Source organism: Pelodiscus sinensis, chromosome 21 (assembly GCF_049634645.1).
Source record: "Pelodiscus sinensis isolate JC-2024 chromosome 21, ASM4963464v1, whole genome shotgun sequence".
Taxonomy (NCBI): domain Eukaryota; kingdom Metazoa; phylum Chordata; order Testudines; family Trionychidae; genus Pelodiscus; species Pelodiscus sinensis.
Genome location: NC_134731.1, coordinates 19,993,058 through 20,016,045, shown reverse-complemented (window position 1 = coordinate 20,016,045; position 22,988 = coordinate 19,993,058). Strand labels below are relative to the sequence as shown.

Below are 22,988 nucleotides of genomic sequence, written 5' to 3'. Positions count from 1 at the left end.
TAAGGTTCCTTATAATATGCCAGAGCTCCCTAAGTTTTCTGCTAGTGCACCGTGGTGAGTAAATAATAACATATTTTTATGAATATAAGAAAAAGCTGCAAAGGTGGGATCTTGCAAAGCATTCAGTTTTGGCCTAACTTTTCCCCTTGAATCATGGCAAAGACTCACTCCTTCAGAGCAGAGGCCAGGTCTGAGCGCTCTTTAATAATCCACCCAAAATGTTTATACACTTAAAAATAACACCTCTCAAAGAAACAAAACCTGAAAAGCATTCCTTTCCTCAGCAAGCTAACAGGGGAAAAAAGGAATTTGGAACCTCTATACCAAAGATAACATTTGCAAAAGCACCACAAGTTTCTTTTTCCAAAATGATCTAAGCACTTAAATTTTAGCTCCTAACCACTCAGGCACTTTTGACAATATTATCCAAGTCATATAGCTCTATAACTTTAAAATGGTCTCAACTGTAATGCATTTTCTTTAAAATACTCATGTACTTGGGAATGACATGGAAAGCAAAATTTAGAAAAATATTTGATTTTTGGAGATGGGATCTTACAAATCTGGTTTGTACTAGAGATCTAGCCACCATCATAACCATGGAGCATCTCTCATTCCGTAGGAATGTTTTTATCCGAATAATTCAGCACTTTACAGTAGAGTGTTTTTAATTTGCAGATGGTAGAGGAAAGTGAAGAAAGGTTAACAGAAGAGCAAATTGAGTCACTTCTTCAGACAGTCTCCAGCATTCTTCCAGGGAACCCAGAGGAAGAGCTTCAGAGACCGTCGGCAATGGGAGCTGAAGAAGAAGGTGACCCAGAATAGACGGCATCTGACCCAAAGTTGGCAACATCATCAAAAACTTAGTGGGAAAAGAACCAGCTAAACTTTTTGATTACAAAGACCATGTCTGGAGGTTTCATAAGAGTAACTGTTGTTTACAAGAAACATAAATCAAAGGAGATCTTTCATGTCAGCCTTTTGTGAGCTATGAGAAAGATAGTAACGGGCTTCATAACACAGCGGTTTGAAAAATAGGGAAAACAAACCTTAAGCTTTAATATTCTATTTTTCAATTACCCATGTAACAGTTCTCTTCTGAGCAGGATTATAGGCAACTGGCAATGTTTTAATTATCATAGCAATATACTATAATTATAACTGCTTTCATATGTTTTTGAATTACTCAGATGTTTACAATGCAGTGCCTAATTCTGTGCAGAAAAAGCCATTTTATGGTATCAATACATAATTAGAATGAAGTTCAGAAGTTATTAAATAACCATATAAAATCAGCTGTAATAGATCCTTGCAGCTTATACCATGAGAGTGGAAAGAATGTAAAGGTTATGCTGATATGGTAACTGGTATCAACGACACCTTGGATATGACCCTATGTTTCTTTTAAATATAGAGCCAAATCCCTTGCTGATGTAAAAGGACAGAATCCCAAAGTCAGTAGAGCTGTTCTTATTCACACCAGCTGAGGATTTGGCCCATAATGTTGGGGTTCTTAGTAATGCAGACAACAGGCATTTAGAAGGTTAAGCCTGCTTTTTTTCCTTTGACTCACCTGTTGTCTAGGCAGAGTAGTGTGCAGTCCACATGAGCTATGATACTGTGGCACAACTGGGTGATTTAACAATGACATGGCAACTTTAACTATGAATTTCCCTGTTTTGTTTTCAGAAGTTTAACAAGGCTCAGTCCTTGCCCAAGCAAAACTTCCACTGGAGTCAGGAGTTTTTATCTGATCACAGACAACAGGCTCAAACACTTAATGTTGGAAATGTTAGAGGTTGTTAAATCACATCATATATCTGCACCAGCATCAGTGTGGTTTTATGATGAAAGTTGAAAATGTGTTGCTTGGATTGCTAGGAAACAGCCCATTTACTACATTTTTAAATTTAACAATAAATCATTTCCAGATGAATGATGATAGTTACTTTTGTACAAATAAAGAATAGTCTACTTAGCTCAGTGAAGACACAAAAAAGATTTGGAAGTATTTTGCCAAATGGAAGTATTTTGTGAATGGCTATATAGGTTTTCAACATGTGCACTGCATTAAGGAATTTTGTTTTAAATCTGCTGCTTGTATTCTCTGACTGCACAAATACAGGTGGTGGATGCTGGAACTATAAACAGCTCTTGCTTCATGCTTGTTTTCACTCAAATTGGTTACTTGGAAGCCATGATCCTGAGACTCAGAAATGGTTTATGGAAAACAAATATTTTTCTTCAAGGAGTGTCGCTGTGGGTGGGTGCTCCACCTTAGGTCTTGCAATGGCGTTACGCCTCTAGACAAAGACTCCGGTGTGCAGTGCATGCAAGGCAGATGGCACGCGCAGTTCAGTTCCTTCTCTACCGCCATCGGCGTCAGTCGGAACCGCAGTTGCTCTCCTTACAGGCAGTCCCCGAGTTACGCAGATCCGACTTATGTCGGATCCGCAGTTACAAACGGGGCTTTTCTCGCCCCGGAGGACGGGAGCAGCGGGACGCCCAGATGAACCGCGGTCCCGCCGCCCGCATCCTCGGGGGCGAGAAAAGCTGCTCCCCGTCTCCCTGGTCTGCTGGTCAGAGCAGGGAGACGCGGAGCAAAGCCGCGGAGGACGCCCGCAGCGGGACAGCCCAGGCGCATCTGGGCTGTCCTGCTGCGGGCATCCTCCGAGGCTTTGCTCCCCGTCTCCCTGGTCTGCTGGGGGGGGGGGGGGAGCAAAGCCTCGGAGGATGCCCGCAGCGGGACAGCCGCGGCGTGCCTGGGCTGTCCCGCTGCGGGTGTCCTCCGCGGCTTTGCTCTGTGTCTCCCTGGTCTGCTGGGCGGGGGGGGGGGGGGGCGCAGCTAGTGCCCCCTCCCCCCCAGCAGACCAGGCTTTTCTGCCCAGGACGCCTGGGACAGAGCAGCTTGGGTGCTGCTGGGTTGCTCCAGTAGCGCCAAGGAGCGGCGCTACTGGAGCACCCCAGCTGCTCTGCCCCAGGCGTCCCCAAGTCAGCCGCTGCTGAAACTGACCAGCGGCTGACTACAGGAAGCCCGAGGCAGAGTTGCTCTTCCCCCGGCTTCCTGGAATCAGCCGCTGATCAGTTTCAGCAGCAGCTGACTTGGGGACGCCTGGGTTTCTTAAGTTGAATCTGTATGTAAGTCAGAACTGGCATCCAGACTCAGCCGCTGTTGAAACTGATCAGTTTCAGCAGCGGCTGAATCTGGACGCCAGTTCCGACTTACATACAGATTCAACTTAAGAACAAACCTACAGTCCCTATCTTGTACGTAACCCGGGGACTGCCTGTATTCGCGTACTAGTTCAACATAGTTACAGTTAGTTATATAAAGGAAAAGAAATCTTAATTCTATCTATCTATCTATCTAAACAAAGATTTTTCTGTTAAACCACAAATTTTTCATCTAGCAGTCCTACTATCCTTGGGATGCCTGGCTCCCCATGTTACAAACACTGCCTCTCCTGCAGGTTTTCTATCCCCTCTGTCTCTGACAGTCACTCCAAGTGTGTGCGCTGCCTTGATCAGGCACACATTATAGTACAATGTGAGCACTGCAGATAACTCACAGCTTGCACAAGGAAGGCACGGGAGCGCCAGTTGAAACTTCTCTCACCAGAGAACACGGTGAGACCAGCTTCAGATCCGGAGCATTCATGTCCCCCGTGCCGACCATCACCCCAGCCATGTCTGAAAAGTCAACGCTGGCCAGCGTCTCCCTGAGGGACTCTTCCTCTGACCAGAATAGGAAGGTCCCATTCCTCCAGCAAAGGTGACTCTCCCTCAAAAAAATGGGAGCAAGCATCTAAACTGCCCCCTGATACAATGCCTACCAAGGGTTCCCAAGGGTCAAAGGACGTTCATAAGCCTTCAGGCAAGGCGAAGGCAAAATCAGCACCATCAGCACTGCTGGTGTATACGTCGGCAATGAGGAAGGAAAAAATCAAGCTGGCCACAACCGTGGCACCACTGGCACCGAAGAAGGCAAAGCTGCACACGGTACCATCGACACCTATGCTGCCTTTGGCACTGAGGAGCCACAAGCATGCAGTACTGACGCCCTCTCACTCGGTACAGTCAGCGCCGCAGACTGTGGCCATAGTTCCACCCTAGCTTCCCCTGGCGTTGCGTATCCCAGGGCCAGCACCATTCACCATGGAGGAGGTGCTCAGGGTATCCTCAGTGCCCACAACACCACTGTTCGGCACCGACAGCACCCCCGCGTCGCGTAGCTTCCTACGCTCGCTTACTCCACGTTTCGTACCGTCTTTGTCAAGCAACGATGAAGATGACTTGATGGTCACTTCACTGCAGGGAAGCCTCAAAATTAGTCTGAGGCAACTTCCCTAATGTAGACTTGCTATCTCGATTTAGAGCCCCAGGAGGCACCGGGAAGGAATAACTTAGAATGGCCTTGGTGAGGGGCTATTTTGAAATAGCAGCAGTGGAGCGTCTACACACACCTTATTTCGAAATAGGCATTATACCTCGTAGAATGAGGTGTACAGATTTCGGAATAAACCATCTGTTTCGCAATTATTTCAAAATAACAGAATGGCTCTCATTGTTACATTGAAATAACCCTAGTTTCCTTGAAATAATGGTGCGGTGTAGATGCACCCTTGGGCTATGTCTACACGGGTGGGTTCTTGCACAAGAACGGCCATTTTTCTGCAGAGTGTCCACACTGCCCGCCCACTCTTGCACAAGAAGATTGATAGTACGGCGTCAGCAGACAGGGCTTCTTGCGCAAGAGCTACACTCTTTTATAACAAGTATAAGCCCTTTTGCGCAGGAGCTCTTGTGCAAGAAGGCAATGGGGACGCGTGATGGGTTTCTTGCTCAAGAAAGCCCTATGGCTAACATGGCCATCAGAGCTTTCTTGCACAAGAGAGCATCCACACTGCCATGGATGCTCTTGCGCAAAAGCACGTGGACGTGTTCTTGTGCAAGATATTCTTGCACAAGAACCTGCCAGTGTAGATATAGCCTTGGTGCATCTGGGTCTGAGTGCCTTGATAGAACACATCAGAACTTTAGGTAAAGGAGGGGGTGAAAGAAATATTGCTGAAGAAAAAAATAATTTTGAAAGAGGAACAGAAAGATAATTTAATAGAGAAGAGTTCGATAGATGTTTCCAAGCAGAGGGGCTCCATGAAAAAGGGCATGAAAACAAGAGTGACACTGCAAGGGACAGTAAATGGAGAATCTGGAAGAAGAGTAAACGGAAATGAAAGCAGAGGTGTAGGGTGGCTAAGGTTAAGTAGTATCTCAACAGTGGGAATGGGTTTGGCATTGTTGCTGTACAAGACGGCAGGATAGTTAAGGGATTCGAGATGGGGGAGGGGGGGTAAATGGCAAAGGGTTAAGTTAACTGGGCCAGAGCGTTCTGGATGGAAAGGAGATAAGAGGGATCAGAGCTGAAGTAGTCAAAGTGAAAAGTGCACAAGACAACTGACAAAAGCTTTAGGAAATGGGGCAAAGAGAAAATGGAATAAAAAACGACAATGATCTTACATTGAGTATGTTCTGATGTTGGACTTTTATGTTTCTACGGAAACTGAGAAATCAGGTAATAAGGTATCTCAGGTGACATTTATGGCTCCACAGATCATTTACTTTCTAAACTGACCTGTCAAAGTGCTACTCAATGTCCATTCAGAATGCTGCTGCAAAGATCATTTCCCTAGCCCAGTCCTTTGATGATAGCACCCCTCTCTCTGCAGCTCTCCATTGGCTCACTCGTCTCTATTGGGACCGATCTGAGCAGCTTTTCTTCACTTTCCACCCTACATATTGTGTCAGCACTATGTCGAACAGAAGGCTATAAACAAGTAATCCTATTGGAGTCTGGGAGGTGGGTGGGCATTATGCTGCCCACAGCTCAAGGACCCTCTCCCTGCCTATGGGGAGGGCCCACAGGCTATGTCTACACTCGCGGCTTCTTGCGTCAGAAGGCTAAGCACGGAATATCACAGAGCCTCATTTGCATACCTAATGAGCCACCATTTTTGCAGAAGAGGTTCTTGCGCCAGAAGGAGCTGTCTACACTGCCTCTTCTTGCGCAAGAAAACCCCTTTTGTGCAATGCCATTATTCCTGAAAATTATCGGCCATTATCGGCCTCTATCCATTTAAAAAAAAGTTTACTCCATGGCCCATTGCAGGAACAAGCAAGTGGGAGGGGACAACTGTGCTGGGGAGGGAGCTCTGGGGGGGGGGGGGGGAAGGGAAGAGGAAGGTTCACACTCCCTGCTGTGAGGCTGGAAGTGGGGTGGGAGCGCAGAGATACAGGAAGGGGAAAGGGAGATAGAGGAACAAGGGGTACAACTCCCAGCACAGGATGGCAAGACCGGCTCCTCAGCCACACAGAAGAAAATGGGAACCTGGGCACACAGGAAAAGGGGGAGGCTGTGGAGAGGGAGGGCAGGCAGCAAGGAAAGGGGAGAGAGCAGCGGGACACTGCTGGTACGGGGAGAGGACAAGGGTGCCTGAGTGGCAACCCCACAGCACCCACTGCAGGGCCCAGCAGAGCAAACTGAGGGGGGATGGGGTCAGGCAAGCTGTGGGGCCAATAACTCAGGCTGGGGAGAGAGCAGTGGTGGTGGAGGTAGGTTGCCAGATGGTTGAAACAAAAATACCAAACCCCCAACCCCCCAAAAAACAGGGAAAAAATTCTGTTGAAGGGGAAAAGGGGGGGGGGAAGAAACCAAAGTTGTTGAGCAAAAAAAAAACAAAAAAACCAGCATGTCCCCTTTAAAAGTGAGTGCAGGGATGGGAACAGGGGAGCCTAGGTCTTTCGGCCGGTAGCCATTTTGTTCCAGTAGCCTTGGGGAACCAGGTAAGCATAGGGGTTGGGGGGGAAGGGAGGCCGGGCACTGAGTGTTTATAGGGTTGCCAGGTGCCCGGCATTTTTGCCTCCTGGCTGGAGAAAAATTCAAAGAATACCGGACATCTCAGGTGTCCTGTATTCTCTGAATATTTTTTACCAGACAGGAGACAAAAATACCAGACACCTGGCAACCCTAGGTGGAGGCAGGGGCAGTGGAAATGCAGCAGGCAGAGCCAGAGGGAGGTGAACCACCCCCAGGGCCCCACATCTGCACCAGCCACCACCTAGGGACACAGCTGGCGAGAGGGCCCCTTACAAACTCCCCCCAACACCTCCACAGAGCAGGCTGTGGGGAGAGAGGACCCAGGAGCTGCTCCAAGGCCCAAGGGGGAGCAGCAGGAACAGTGGAGACCAGGCCTGCAGCAGTGAGAAAGAAATGGGGCAGGTAGACCCCCAAGAAGAGGGGGTCCTCCCCTTCCTCCATCTAGGGGCAGCGCAGCAGAGGCCCCCACTCACCATCATGCCCAGCAGGTAGCTGAGGTGAGGGGGGAACAGGGAGGAGCAGGAAGGAAGAGGGGGCCTGGCCCAGAATGAGAAACAGCCAAGGCCGGCCGGCTGAGCAACCCCCCCCCCGGAGAAGAGAGGAGAGGGGTGGAGGGGAGCACGGTAAGGATTGTGGGCAGCTCAGAGGTTCTATAAAAAAGCAGCAGTGGGGAGATCCCTGCCCCCAGAAGAATAGGGAGGGGAGGGGCTGGTCTAGAACCAGCAGCCTCATTGGGGGGTAGTGGCACACCTGGGGCTAATTGACCAGGCCTGGGGAGTCAGGCCAGCCTAGGCCCATTAGGACACCTGGGGGTAATTAAGAAAGCCGGTTCAGACTGGCTGTAGAAGAAGCTGGCCTACAGTGGTGGGGGAGACCACAACTAGGAGGATGAAGTGGCAAGTGGCTGGGGAAGTAGCCTAGGGGTCTTGGAGCTGTATTAGAGCAGGTGTAGGGGATGCACACAGGCAGCTACTGTCACAGGGCCCTGGGCTGGAACCTGGAGTAGAGGCTGGGCCCAGCATACCCCCAACACCCACCATTTCCACTCGGGGAGAAGGACTGTGGAGTTTGTTCTGTTTTACCATCCGCTGGCCAATGATGGAAAGAGCTCAGCAAACAGCAAATGAAAGCCCTGGGTGTGGTGCCTAAAACTGGGGACTGCTGTGAGCCCTGAGTCAAGCAAATCTGCCAGGAAGCGCAGGACCCACCGAGTTTTCGTAGGAGCTTTGTTACAACACGCATCTCTCATTTGCTATTGAAGTGTCAACTTTCGCTGCCCAAAGTCTAGAACAATTCACCCATTTTCATTGGTTGGGCCTAGTCCTTTGGCATCAATGTGAGCAAGGTTGGAATTTTAGTTCCGAGTTAAACTAAGCCCCATTCATGACTGCATAGAATTTGGACACTGGTTTTGTTTTGTCTAGTATTTTCTGTGCCTGTGTTCTCTGTATTTGCTGTTCCCTGAGCTAATACCTCTCCCATGCCAGCTGTAAGAATAGCACCCACCGATAAGCGTTGGCATTTGTGTGCCTAGGAATATAGGCATGTTATTCATAGAATCATAGAGCTGGAAGAGACCTCAGGAGGTCATCAAGTCCAAACAGAACCAATCCCAACTAGATCAATCCAGCCAGGGCTTTGTCGAGCCAAGACTTAAAAACCTCTAGGGATGGAAATTCTACCCCCTCCCTAGGGAACCCATTCCAGTGCTTCACCACCCTCCTAGGGAAATAGTTTTTCCTAATATCAAACCTAGACTTCCCCCACTGCAACTTGAGTCATGCTGGGAGTCAGTGAAATCATTTCTAACAGAGTGACACCACTGAACTGTGTGGGTAAAATAATGTTCTAAAGAAAGTGGGGAAGTGGGATACCGGGAATAAACACAAGGAGGAAGGGGCAACAAAGGAGGACCCCTGATTCAAATGAAGGAAGTTGGGCAATCAACTGGTTATCTAAGGTGTTTGTACATGAATTCAAGAAGTCTGAGAAACAAACAGAAATAATTAGAAACCCTGACACAGTCCAAGAACTATGATTTGGTTGGAATAATGGAGACTTGGTGGGATGACTCACGTGACGGGAGCACTGTCATGGAAGGGTATAAACTGTCCAGGAAGAGCAGATGGGAGAAAAGGAGGAGCAGTTGCACTGTATGTAAGAGAGCACTATGATTGCTCAGAGCTCCAGTATATAGAGGGTGAAAAACCTGTTAAGAGTCTATGGGTTAAGTTTAGAGGGGGCAAACAACAGCAGTGATGTTGTGGTTGGTGTCTGCTATAGACGACCAGATCAGGTGGATGAGGTAGACAAGGCTTTCTTTGGACAACTGAGAGAAGCTTCCAGATCGCAGGCCCTGGTTCTTATGGGGGATTTTCATCACTCTGACATCTGTTGGGAGACCAATACAGCAGGACACAGACAATCCAGGAAGTGTTTGGAGAATGTTGGGGGGATAACTTCCTGGTACAAGTGCTGAAGGAACCGACCAGGGGCCATGCGCAGCTTGACCTGCTGCTCACAAACAGGGAGGAACTAATAGGGGAAGTAGAGGTGGGTGACAACCTGGGAGGCAGTGATCATGAGATGGTAGATTTCAGTACCCTGACTAAAGGAAGAAAAGAGAGCAGCAAAATACACACCCTGGACTTCAGAAAAGCAGACTGACTCTTCAGGAAACTGATGGGCAGGATCCCCTGGGATGTTAACATGAAGGGGAAAGGAGTCCAGGAGAGCTGGCAGTATTTTAAAGCAGCCTTACTGAAGGCTGTGACGGTCGTCTTGGGGTGCTAGTTCCTGTCCCCCCGAGAGGACCGGGCCCAGCGGGCCCCCCCTCCACTAACTTCGGTCAAGCGGCGGATTTACGGGCACGAGCACCTGCCCCCTAATGGGCATCACTTAGGCATCACTTGGGGAGGGGGTATGGGCATAGCAGGGGGGCAGGCAGATGGGGAATGGGCATAGCAGGGGGGCAGGAGGGTGGAAGCCAGGAGCAGCAGCCTCAGGCGGGTGTGCCGTCATGCGGGACATGATGGTGCACACGTCACACGGCTGCATCAGCTGGTCCCAGGCACGGTCCCACCGTTATGGTGGATGTCGCGAAGGATATGGATGTGCTGGCGCATCAGGTGTTCATGGACCCTGGCACCCTTCGGGTCCCTGGGGCTCTGGCGGGTGGCTGCGGTGGGTGAGGCTCGCCCCTCAGTCCCGGCTGGTCCGGCTGTGGAGAACACACAGAGGGAGAGGCCGTCAGTCCTTCCTGCAGACACTGTCCCTGAGGCCGTGCCCTCCTCTGGGAGCAGTGACCAGTGGTCTGCAGCCCAGGGGAGGGGGATGTCCCAGGTACAAGGCCATGTGGGGCCTGCACAGCTGGCCCTGTCTCACAGGGGCCCCAATGTGCCCAGAGGACCGTGCTGCCTGCTTGCCAGCGCACCTCCCAGCCCACAGACATGAGCCCAGGGAAGCGTCTAGCCACGGTGGGATCCCTTCATGGGCGGCAGAGGAGCCGTGAGCAGCCTGGGCCTCCTTGGGGTCCGCACACACAGGTGCGGGTCGCTGGGATGTGTGTGGGAGACATGCCCGTGTGCTGTGTGCGGCACTCCTCCGTCTGCATGGGGCAGGGCCTGCGCTCTCGTGGCCAGCCTGCTTCCCAGGGCGTGTGGCCTCCCGTGAGCCTGGCAGCAGGATCCCACCGGTGCTCAGGGGCTGCTGCTGTGTCCACATGCCACACAATAACACAGCACGTGGTTGCATGTGCACGAACCGCAGCACGATGTCCGGCCCGAGCGACACTCCCCCCTGTGTGTGTGACAAAGTGCAACCACTCACCGCAAGATCCCTCCCTGGCGTCCGAGCAGGCCTGGGAGACGTCCTGGGTCACTGGCACTGGCTCACGGGAGAGGCTCACAGGGCCCGTCTCCTCCTTCGCCACAGCCGGCGGGCCTTGGCCCTCCTGCTCCTCCTCTGCAGAGACCTCCGGCTGGACGATCGCTGGGGTCTCGAGGCCGGAGTCCACGAGGATGGGTGGGGAAGATGTTTCCCTGTCCCCAGGGTCTTGTGGAGCTCCTTGTAGTAGGGGCAGGTGTGGAGTCCTGTCCTTGAACACAAGCTGCGCTCTCTGGCCCGGACACGTCCCTGGCGGAGCTCCTTGACCTTACTCTGGACCTGTTCCAAGGTCCGAGGTGGTGTCTGCTCCGCCAGGGACTCGGCCATCCGGCCATAAACGTCCGTGTTGCAGCGTTTGGCCCAGGGACCCTGTAAAGTCTCCTCCTCACCCCACAGTTCGAGGAGGGACTGATTCTCTGGACTAGACCAGGACGGGACGCGCCTCTTCATCCCCCTGGGTGGGTCCTGGGACCCCTGGGGCTGCTCCCTGCGAGGGCCAGGGGAGTTGCGGGGAGCTTGAGGCTCGGTCATCAATGAGCAGGCCTGTGGCAAGGAGAGCTGCACGGTGAAGTGCTGCTCTTTGGCCGGCTTCCTGCCACAAGGCTTGTCCAGGGTCCTAGAGCTTTAAGAGGGGCCAGGAGACAGGAGCTAGAGAGCTGTGATTGGCTTGTATGAACTGGCCACCAGGGCACCAGTGCTTTTTCCTGGAGGCCTCTTCTTTCAAAAAACCCCGCCTCCCCGTCCACATGCGACTTTTTGCGAAAGAGTTCTTCCTCGTAGAATGAGGGTTACCAGCGTCGGAAAAACCCTGCTGATCTTTCCATTTACTGTCGAAAGAACAGGATTGCAGTGTGGATGTTCCGCAAGTTTTTGGGGAAAAACACCCTTTTTTCAACAAAACTGTGTGATGTAGACATACCCCAGTTTGGTGTGGAGGGTGAAGGAACTGGGTGGGGAAAAGCAGGAGCAAGGGAGAGCTGCTGTTACAGCCATGTCCCTGCTTAACATTGCAGTGCTGGCTTCCATCAGTCCCTTGTTAATAACAAGCTATTTCGCTGCTTTATGGCAAGTGGCCTTCATGTCCTGCAGCCCCTAAACGGATCCTTTCATTGCACCGCTAACGCTCACAGCCTGATGCCCCCCGTGAGATTTTTGCCTGTTCTGCACAGTGCAGATTGATTTAATTAATATTATGGGATTAATTAACTGATGGATTAATTCTTTATTAATTATTTGCAAAGCACTTTGGAAAGCAGTCAAGTGAGAGATCAGTGATATCCATATTAGCACAGTTATTATACATTATCGTATCTTCAGATTTGAAGCATTAAGCTTCTGTGTTTATCTTTCTGTCCCAGTAAAGAACATCTATTTATTTCTGATTGCCCAGGGTAGACTCATGTGAAAACATGGGTATGATGTTGCAGGAGGATAGGTGCGTGCCTTTGATTTTCTCTGCAACAGCATTATTTTTTAATCTGTAGTAACGGGTTAGCTGTGCGACCACGTAACAGCCCTCCAGTGCTAATAAGAAGCGTCTAGACTACCGCGTTTTGTCGACGGAAGTTTTGTCGACAGATACTGTCGACAAAACTTCCGTCGACAAAGAGCGTCCAGACACATTGAGTTCTGTCGACAAAGCAAGCTGCTTTGTCGACAGAACCCCGTAGTCTGGACGCAACCCTACAGGCAATAACATCTTCTGTCGACAGAATTCTGTCGACAGAAGGTGTTTTGCCTCGTAAAATGAGGTTTACCAGCGTCAACAAAACTGCTGAGTTCTGTCGACATTATGTCGACAGAACTCAGCGGTAGTGTAGACGCAGGTATAGTTTTGTCTACAAAAGTCCACTTTTGTCGACAAAACTCGGTAGTCTAGACACACCCTACACATGTCCTCTGAAGGAAGAGGCTGTCAGAGCTTTTTATGAACATTAACCATTTCAACACTTCTGTACGGCAGGTAAGCGGCATCCGCCCCATTTTAAAGATAGTGAAACTGAGGCACAGCATTGTTGATGTGCCCGAGAACCCACAGCAGGTCAATAGCAATCTGGTTTTGGTTGGACATGCGGTAAACCTTATGAAAGAAAACAGTCTATGTGACCGCAGAACCATTTCAGACTACAAGAATTAACTGAAATAAGAGCGTCAGCCAGTTTGCTTTGGTTAAATGTTCAGTGCACTTAGAAGACATTGTTAGACCCTCAGGTCCTTTGCATGCCACAAGCAACAAAATCTGTCAAAGCATATTGGTTGAATTAATTTCCTTAACTGCTAAGAATGTTTATTGCATTCATTTTACTGGTTTATAAAGCGATCTTCAAAGGTGTGTGAGATGCTGTAAAAGCTTTAAGATTATAATTTGAAACAAAAGTGGTGCAGGAACCAGCCGGGGGCTATGGAGGGGAGGGAACCATCTGAAAGGAAAAGAGGAGTCCAAAAAGGATCAATGAGCTTTGAAAACAGCCACGGAGGGGACTCCGGTGGAAACACCCACGAAACAATCCCATAGATGCTCAACTCCCCAGTGTAACTCAAGTCACTGGAGTTGGTGAATACTGATGCCTGTCTTGTACAGGATGTTCACTTTTGCAATGCTGGCCTACAGCCAGGGGCGGGGATCTGGGAATGAAGAACATTCTCTTAACTTACTCTTGACACATGGTCCGTACCAGATTGCGCCTTGGGAAGGAGCTCAGAGACAAGGCTGCTGTTGAGGATGCATGAGAAGATGGGCGCTTGGGTACGTTGTTTGATTATTTTGTCCCTTTGGCTATAACAAAGTCTGGTGCAGATACTTATCCTCTTCCCATCTAGCACAGTGGTGCTGACCTGACATTTTTTGTGTTCACCCTAGAACATGTGAATTTGTTTGACTAAAAGACGCCAGCTCTCCGCAGGGCATCACATATTCTGGCTTTAATGAAGCCTTCTTTTAACTCTCCCTGTGCACTCTCTCTGTTGGTGGCAAATGTTGGATCGAAAGCCCTGGAGAACAAAGTGCCAGATGCAAAAAAAAAAAAAAAAAAGGTAGCTGCAGCTTTTGCTGATGTGCTTCAACTCTGGCTGGGAGGGGCCATGTCTCCAGGTAAGAGCCTCCTTAGCTTTTCTGAGGAGGCGGCTATCCCCGTTCTGATTGACAGGGACAGTTGTCCTCCAGGCCTGGTCCTGAACCCTTCCCCCCTAGTTAATTTCACAGCATCGACTATACTCTTCCATATAAGTAAGCAGGTGAGTAGACACAGCGGGTTATGGATTTGCAGCGCTCAGTGCAGACCAAGTAAGATTATACCCATCTTAATTGCAAGGCAATGGGTATGATGGAGGCCTTTGTTTTCCAGCCTTTTGGCTACAGCTCCCTGATTTGATACCAAGCTTGTCAGCTTTGATACTAAGGCTTCTGTCTGGTGTGTGGATCCTGGGCATCTCCCCCTGAAAGAACAATGGGAGGCGTCTGGCGTGTGGAGAACACACCCCTCCTTTTAGCCTGGCTCAGCCACCCTGCATGTGCTGCAGCTCTGCAGTTGTCACTGGGGCTGGGCCCAGGGTCACAGCCACTGCTGCCACGAGTGGGGGCTCAGGCTCCTTCCTGCCCGCTCTCACTCTGCACCACTCCCAGAAGTGGCTGGCACATCCCTGTGGCCCCTAGGGGGTGTCTGTGTGCTGCCCCCGCCCCAAGCACCAACTCTACAGCTCCCATTGGCTGGGATCTGCAGCCAAAGGGAGCTGCAGGGATGGTGCCTGCGGGCAGTGGTGCGCGGAGACTCCAGCCACCCCGCCTAGGAGCCACAACCAGAGAGGGGTGAGGGTTACTTTCAGGAGCTGCCTGAGGTAAGCCCTGGACCCCCACTCCCTTCCACACCCCAACCCTTGCCCCAGCTCAGAGCCTGCACCCAAACTTCCCTCCCGTAATCTGCACCACTTCCTCATCTGAACTCCCTCCCAGAGCCTTAGACAGGTGTGTGTTTGGGGGGGGAGGGGACTTTGACCATTCTGGTCACCACCAAAATTATACAAACCTGCTGCTAGTGTGAGCTGGAGGTGTGACGCAACCATGCTAACTCTGATAGCTAACAATAGCACGCTGCTGCCTCTGCGTGAGCAGTAGAAGAGGCTGGAGACCCTGCGTGAATGCCTGTGGTCTCCGACAGACCCTGCAGCTCACACTGCTGCTCGAACGCTCCAGTTTTAGCATGCAAACCCTCCTCGAGCTCCCCAGCGCCTAGCATAGACGTATCTTCTGGCCAACTGGGGAGGCTGCTGTTAAGGGCAGCTCTGGGAGGGCAGCCCCACTCAAGACTCTGATGGGGAAAGTCCTGGCTGCTGTAATTGTTAGATCAAGCAGAGAGGGAAACTGCCCATTCCCACTGCATGGAACAAGGTCCGCCTCCCCAGCCCCTGGATCAAGGGGTTTTGAAGTGGGCATGAGCCCCGCCCCCTAGAACAGCAGGTCATATGGGGGATTCACAGGTGAGCAGAAAATTTGTTCTGTAAATGACTTTTTCCTTTATCTAAAACTAGAAGATTTACCTGGCATTGCTCAGTCCTTCGCTCAAATACATTTTGTTTTTCTTCATTTAAATCATTGGTCTGGGGTGGGGATGGGGATGGGGGCTGCCCCAGGGAGAGATGACTACCCCAGCCGTCTCTTACTGCAGCAGGTTGGGGCCAGATGAGAAGCACTTGCCCAGGGCCCAGAGCCAGGGGAGGGATGCATGTCACACATACGCAAGCAGACAAACTCTCTAAAATATATAGTAGCTAGCTGTCCCTTTCTCCACCCCTGCTCCCTGCTCGCCCAATGGGGTTACTGCTGTCCCAGTCCGCATCTCTGGCCCCTTGCTGCCCCCTGTGGTCATTCTACAGTATAACTCCCTCCTACCTGACCCCTCCCTTTCCATTTGATGAGAAACAATCAAGTTCCAAGGACGTCCCATTGTCCTGGCACAGCCAAACCCATTCCTTGCTCTAAGCTATGGCAAGAGGAAGCTCCATACCAAATTTGGTGGTGGTAGCTCTTACGGTTTAGGAGGAGTTCTTGAACAAACAGACTCACAGATGGATGGACTCACTCTTTCAAATATATAGTGGACTAAAATGACAACTGCATTATTTGCCATGGCAAAGCCAACACCTCTCCCGTTTCCTGTCATCGCAACTAGCTTTGTTCAGCACCAGTCTCCCGAGTTGTCCAGCTCCATGTCCCCACTTCCTCTGCGGAACCCACAAGACTCTAGTTGCAGAATTGTTTCCCTAAAGCTTGAAACCCAGTTGCTTTGATGTTCTCTCTGTTTAGGCCAATGTGGTTTGAAAATCTTGTTTATGAATTCTACTGCCAAAGCCTTGTTGGAACAGACATCTTTGCTGCAGATCGAGTTTGTGTAATTAGTGACTTGGCACAGCTGAGCTCACTTCTTGCGGTACGCCGAGACCCACTGAAGAGAAACTGTCACAAGTCAGCTGGCTCTTTGAATTGCATGGAGCCAGAGAGCAGTTTCATTGTTCACCAGAACAGCAGCTCACTGCAGTCTGAAAGTGCAGTTCAGTGCAAGTATTGTACCTCCAAGCCCAGGCCCCACTTAGACTAGTCAAGCAACATGGGCCTTTCCGGGGCTCAAGGAGAGCATAGAAGTGAGTGTAAGGAATCTACTCTAGGCATGCAGGGAAGCTCAGCTGATTCTTCTTGTGAATGTTCTGAGCTGGGCATTAAAATACTCCCTAGTATTTTCTTGCCCCCTCTGGTGCTCCCTGTTCACCAGTGTCCCTCTAAGATGAGCACCTGGGCAGCTGCCCAGGAGAGATTCAAATGCCGCCCACCTGATTAGCACAGAGCCCACAGCAGCCAGCAGCGTGGTGCCCATCTCCACATGCCTTGGTGCACATAAAATGTATTCTGCACACAGGTGGAAAAATAAGCAGGAATGCTGCTGCTGTTCTTCGAGTGATTGCTCGTAGGTGTGCGTGCACGTGTCGTTGGAAGGTTTTCCCTTAGCAGTACGCAGGCCAGCAGGGGAGCCCCCTTGAGTGGAGTCACTGTATTGGCTAATAGATGCCCCTGCTGGCCTTCCACCCCCTCAGTTCCTGCTTACCGCTTGTGATGGTTGTTGGAACATGCCTTGCTCTTGCTTTTGCAAGCGTGTCTTAGCAGTTCTCCCCTGTTGTCTTCTAAATCGGTTAGGTGTTCTGGTTAATAGTTTTCTTCTCTTCTGTCAATAGTCCTGTCAGTGTAGATAGCTGTTTTCCATGCGGGGACTCGCCTGGCGTCCCCAGCGCTGGCAGTGGGGCATACCTGCACCCCGAGGCTTCAAGCCCTGCATGACATGCCAGAAGCCTATGCCCTGTGGTGAGCCCCATGAAGGCTGCCTGGAGTGCCTCAGGGAAGCCCATTTGTCCAAGCCCTGCAAACCATGTGGGAAAGGGAATCCTCTAATGGAGACAGCTCTTCGTGCAGCACTGGCATCCGACCTGGCACTGGTGACTGAGAGCGCACCAGCTTCGGGACGAGAGGCACCTAGCCACTTGTGTGCCTCCCCGGTGCCATGGAGGCCTTGGCACCACTCTCAATCTCCAGTGCCTCAGAAGAAACAGAGACCTAGTAGGGGCAGGTCTCAGTCGAAACACGTGCTGGCAGTGCACCTTCAGGTGGGGCATGTGGCTCCATCTGACTCGGCACCTGGACTCTCAAGGTCGGGTTGGCACCAGCCCATCCCGGGCCAGGATCCCAGCCTGGTGGAGAATCTCCTGGAGCCCTTGATGCTGGACATCTTCGAGGCCACTAGAGACCTTATAGAATTGACATTGTCTCTGGCCTTGGAGTCAGGCTCGGCGAGGGACTGTGACTCTAGATGGTACCGTGCTGATGTCAAATCACCCAGCACCTTGCACCAAGTGGCACCAGCACCACTTCTGTCAATGGCACCAACACCGACACCAGCACTGACCTAGGCTGTGCACGCGGCACCACCCTTGTCATTGGGCCTTTCCATGCACGTTGCTCCACCACATGGAGTCCCAGCACTGGGCTCTGTTATGCTACCACCTCCTCCCTGGCACCACAGAAAGCCTGAGTGTGTGGCCAGGCACACTCCGAGCCTCAGGTCGCCGGTTTCCACTGCTATGGCACCGCCCTGGTCAGACTGTGAGTATTCCACCATCCCCCTACCTCCCCACCCCACAACAGACCAGCTCCCTAGCGGTCTGGGAGGCTTCCCTGTGGACCAGACCTCCAGGCCGTAGATACCCTGATAGAGGGAACTGTGCTTCGGACTAGGCCTCCAGGCCATATATACCCTGATAGAGAGGCCTTTGGGCCGTGGATATTTTGATAGAAGGACATTTGCCATGAACTGAGCCATGTTTGCCCGGGAAAAAGGGGGCAGTGACCCAAACTTTGGGGACTTCCGGACCGTCGAGGGGGCTCACCCTTCGACACACTGACTCAGAGACTGAGTCTGTTCTCTCATCCCTTCTTGTCCCAGGTCTAAGTCACGGCACCAGTCCTACTCCCAGCACCATTCCCACCACCGGAGTACTTCAGTGCAGCCAGAACAGCAATCCTGGCCATCGCACTGGCAAGCTCCCATCCAGTGGCCATTCTGGATACCCTGGGCCAACCATCAGATCCAAGGTGTGGGCCCCTCAAGGCTGGAGTACTCGGGGCCCATGGCTCCCCTATCCATGACCCTAATGGCCCACTCCCCCATGTTAGGGCAGTTTTAGCCTCCAAGACAAGTTTTGTCCAGGGCTACTAATGAGAGTGGCCTTCCACTAGGGCTGCCTATCTGGCCAAATGGAAGCGTTTCTCTATCTGGGCTACTCAGAAGGGGATTCCTCCCATGGATGCCAGGTCCCCCTGGTCCTGAACTATCTCCTCAACCTCAGGGTCCAAGGGCTGTCCTCCTTGTCTGTTAGGGCCCACCTGGCGGCTAGCTCCTCTTTTCACTCACACTTCCAGGGACAGACTAGGATGTAATAGTGTAGTCGATTAACTGATTAACCAGTAAGCAAACGCTGACTTCTGAAAGGGTTGGGCAGGTTTTACTCACATGTCTAGCCACCTGTTCCACTGTGGGACCTCAACCTGGACCTGACCAAGCTTACTGGGCCCCCTTTTGAACCACTGGCAGTATGCTCACTACTACACCTGTCTTGGAAGGTGTCATTCCTGGTGCTATCACGTTGGCCAGACGTGTATCAGAGCTCAGGGCTCTTACCTCAGACCCTCCTGACATGGTTTTTTTCAAGGATAAAGTCAGACTCCACCTCCACCCGGCCTTTCTGCCTCAAGTGGTGTCTCAGTTCCATGTATCTCGGGACTTTCTTCTCCCACTGTTTTACCCCAAGGCCCATACCTCTGGCAAAGAATAGGCCTTGCACACGCTGGATGGTAGAAGGGCATTAGTGTTTATTTAGACAGGACAAAGCCCTTTCCCAAGTCCCCACAGTTGTTTGTGCTAGTTGTGGACAGGCTGAAGGGGCAGCTGGTCTCCATTTGGATGAGTTTGTCATGGATCACTTCCTGCATCAGAGAGTGTGATGATCTGAGGGGTGCCAGCCCCTCTTCTGATGGCCCACTCCACTAGGGCCCATGCCTCATAGAATCATAGAGCTGGAAGGGTCCTCAGGAGGTCATCAAGTCCAGCCCCCTGCCCAAGGCAGGACCAATCCCTCCTTCATGGTCTTTGTGGCTCAGGTGCCCATCCTGGACATCTGTAGGGCAGCCACGTGGTCTCTGGTCCACACCTTTGCCAACCATTATGTTCTGGCCCGCCAGGCTACGGAGAATGCCGCTCTCGGCTGGGCTGTTCTCCGTTCCATGGAGGGCTAGGACTCCGACCCCGCCTCCTAGGGTTTCTGCTTTGGAATGGACGTGGGCAATCACTCAAAGAAAAAACGGTTACTCGCCTTTCCTAACTGTTGTCCTTCAAGATGTGTTGCTCATGTCCATTCCAAATCCCGCCCATCTCCCTTTCACCAGAGTAGTCCAGTAAGAAGGAACCAAGGGGGTGGAAGGCCAGCAGGGGTATATATTAGCCCAGTGGTCACCAACCAGTAGATCGGGATCTATTGGTAAATCTTGGCGCCTCTGACAGGTGATTCTGACTGGCTTGGCCAAGGGGCTACCAAGTACCAGCACTTCAGCTGCCCCTCCCCCACTGCCGCGTATCTACAGGGGTTTTAAAACAGGTGTAAAAGTTTTAAGGCCCTTTATATTGCCAGAGTAATGTAAAGGAGGCTTGTTGTAAATGACCATATGGCCTTATAAATGCTTAAGTGCCTTAGCAATTACCAATGGTTTACGTTTTTGGCCTGAACATTTTTCCTACCACAGTAAGTCTTGGTGGGTACTTCACTAAGAATGTGCACATTGGTCTCTGCTGAATGTATTGTTTCATGTGGCTAACCACAGGTGATAACCATCTAAGAGAAACCTTCTGTGTCTCACACACAATACAATTCTTCAGTTTCCTGTATCAGGTGAATACAATTATTGCTTGCACCTTTTGAAGCCCAAACATTCTTTGTTTCTTTGTGCCATATTCTTGAATGTCTCCCATTTGACATGATCTAGCTGGGTTTGGGTGTTCTGTACAGCTGAGGGCTAACAGTGCATCGGTTCGTTAGGGTCTTCTGACATGGTAGAGCTGACCCCTTTTGTTACAGACCAGAATAAGCATCCAAAGCTAGAAAATCTGAGCTGCTAAAACAATCCAGGTATGTGAAGAATGCTGTATTTTTTGTTTCTTGTGCAATTCATCCAGGAGAAATATTTGATCAAAATCCTTGCATTTAGGAGGCATCTTGAACTTGGAGCTGCATTTCACTAATTTTATGATTATAGTGGACTGACCCAAAATTCTGGATCCAAATATCCCCGAACTTTGGAATGTTCCAAATCCAGATCTAACTTCACCTCTTTGGCATCTCTCTCCTAGATTAATGGCTATGTCTAGACTACATGGCTCCGTCGACAGAGCCATGTAAAATAGTTTATTCGGCATAGGCAAAGAAGCGGGGTTTTAAATAATACCCGCTTCATTAAAATAAACATGGTCGCCATGCTGTGCCGACGATCAGCTGATCTGACACAGCGGGGCAGTCTAGACGCACCGCAGTCGACAAGGGAAGGCTTTGTCGACCACTCTGGTAAACCTTGTTTCATGAGGCATATATAGAGGAGAATTTCATCTGAGCCCCCAAAAGCATTGTGGGTGCTCTATAGGCAATCGCTAAAGAGTTTACAGTGTCTGATCCCTGATCCTGTGGACACCACGCTCCTGGCGTAAAGATGTAGCATGAAAAGAGAGGGAGGAAAGGGGATGGGGGGGAGGGTGACAAATACAACCTGATGGGTTCTCTTTAGTGGTGGGCTCCTCAGTAGAAGTCATGGAAGGATGTTGTGAGTCTTTCTTGGCACGGGATCGGGGTCTGCATCTCTATGCCCGTGTGCTCATTGGCATGACAGCCTCCTGGGAGGAACCCCCTAAATGTCATGAGGAAGGGGGTGCGTGTAGGCTCATCTAGGTAGGGATTGGCTCATGGTAATCTTCCTCTCCACTCCTGTTTCCATGTGCCAGCCCCATAAATGTTTGACCATTTTGGACGGACTCCCTTCTAGAAATCCTGTAAAATGTGTCAGCCTCTGTCTGAGCTTTACTTCTGAACTGGCTTGCATGATGGAAATTATTTCAGAGAAAACGTTTTCCTTGACTTTTTTAGACGACTCCTATTCAGTTGATTTTTTGTCCAGACAGTTCAGTTGGTTTAGTTAGAAAATGTAGAGTCAACTCAATGAATTTCAGACTAAATGACCCTTGTGGCCCCTTTTAGCCGTGTGATTCTGTGAATTGTTGCTTGACATAGACTGTTCGATAGATTAAAAAAAAAGCAAAGAAATGTACTCCAACTAAAGCTGAAGAGATTTCATCTGTTTCCTTTCATCAGGGTTATTACTTTGTTACACAATGAAAATTGTCAGACCCACCAAACTGCTTCAACTCCCAGCTGCAGATACTACAGGATAAATGAGCTTCTCTGTAAAAGAAATGGGGCTGTTTCCAACGGGGGAAAAAAAGTCCTTTTGGCCGGTCCTGACTGCGAATGGCGGAGGGGGATAGGACAGTGGAATGCGTGACCCTGGCCAGTATAAACATTTTGCTTTTTCCTGTCCAATGCTCTGCCCCCAGGCGTCCACTTCAGGGTTCTGTGAAAATTAACTTCTTCACGGGGCTTTCAGTCAGGGCTGGCCTGCGGCGGTAGGCATGGAGATATTGCTCGGAAAAGATACAGCCAGGCCAGGGCTAGCCCGGCCATATGTCACAGCATTCGAAAGGCATCCAGTGGCTTAAATATTCAAAAGAACTGAAGAAGACACAAAGCAAAAGAAACCGAAAAACGTGGGCCTTTGGTTACATCCAGGCCCTTTTATGCCTCTTCAGGACTAGAAAGAAATGTTGGAATGCATGGAAACAGCCCCTGCGAGGATCCCTCCACAAGGGGTGATCATAGAATCATAGAATAATAGGACTGGAAGGGACCTCAAGAGGTCATAGAGTCCAGCCCCCCGCCCTCAAGGCAGGACCAAGCTCCACCTACACCATCCCTGACAGATGTCTATCTAACCTGTTCTTAAATATCTCCAGAGAGGGAGATTCCACCACCTCCCTTGGCAATTTATTCCAATATTTGACCACCCTGACAGTTAGGAATTTTTTCCTAATGTCCAATCTAAACCTCCCTTGCTGCACTTTAAGCCCATTACTCCTTGTCCTGTCCTCAGAAACCAAGAGGAACAAATTTTCTCCTTCCTCCTTGTGACACCCTTTTAGATATTTGAAAACCGCTATCATGTCACCTCTCAGTCTTCTTTTTTCCAAACTAAACAAGCCCAGTTCATGAAGCCTGGCTTCATAGGTCATGTTCTCTAGACCTTTAATCATTCTTGTCGCTCTTCTCTGTACCCTTTCCAATTTCTCCACATCTTTCTTGAAATGTGGCGCCCAGAACTGGACACAGTACTCCAGCTGAGGCCTAACTAGTGCAGAGTAGAGCGGCAGAATGACTTCACGAGTTTTGCTTACAACACACCTGTTGATACAACCTAGAATCATATTTGCTTTTTTGGCAACAGCATCACACTGTTGACTCATATTCAACTTGTGGTCCACTATGACCCCTAGATCCCTTTCTGCCATGCTTCTTCCTAGACAGTCGCTTCCCATCTTGT

The 22,988-nt window shown here is 50.4% G+C and overlaps 1 protein-coding gene across 2 annotated transcripts in view; it reads left to right on the top strand.

Annotated features, from left to right (window-relative positions):
• Positions 1-2,148, top strand: part of CRCP (CGRP receptor component) — a 47,349-nt gene extending 45,201 nt beyond the window's left edge. For both annotated transcript variants that reach the window (XM_075905097.1, XM_075905096.1), the window contains one exon: positions 679-2,148. In XM_075905097.1, the coding sequence (XP_075761212.1) occupies positions 679-825 (147 nt within the window). In that variant the 3' untranslated portion in view covers positions 826-2,148. The remainder of the gene's footprint in view (positions 1-678) is intronic.
• Positions 2,149-22,988: the final 20,840 nt, after the last annotated feature.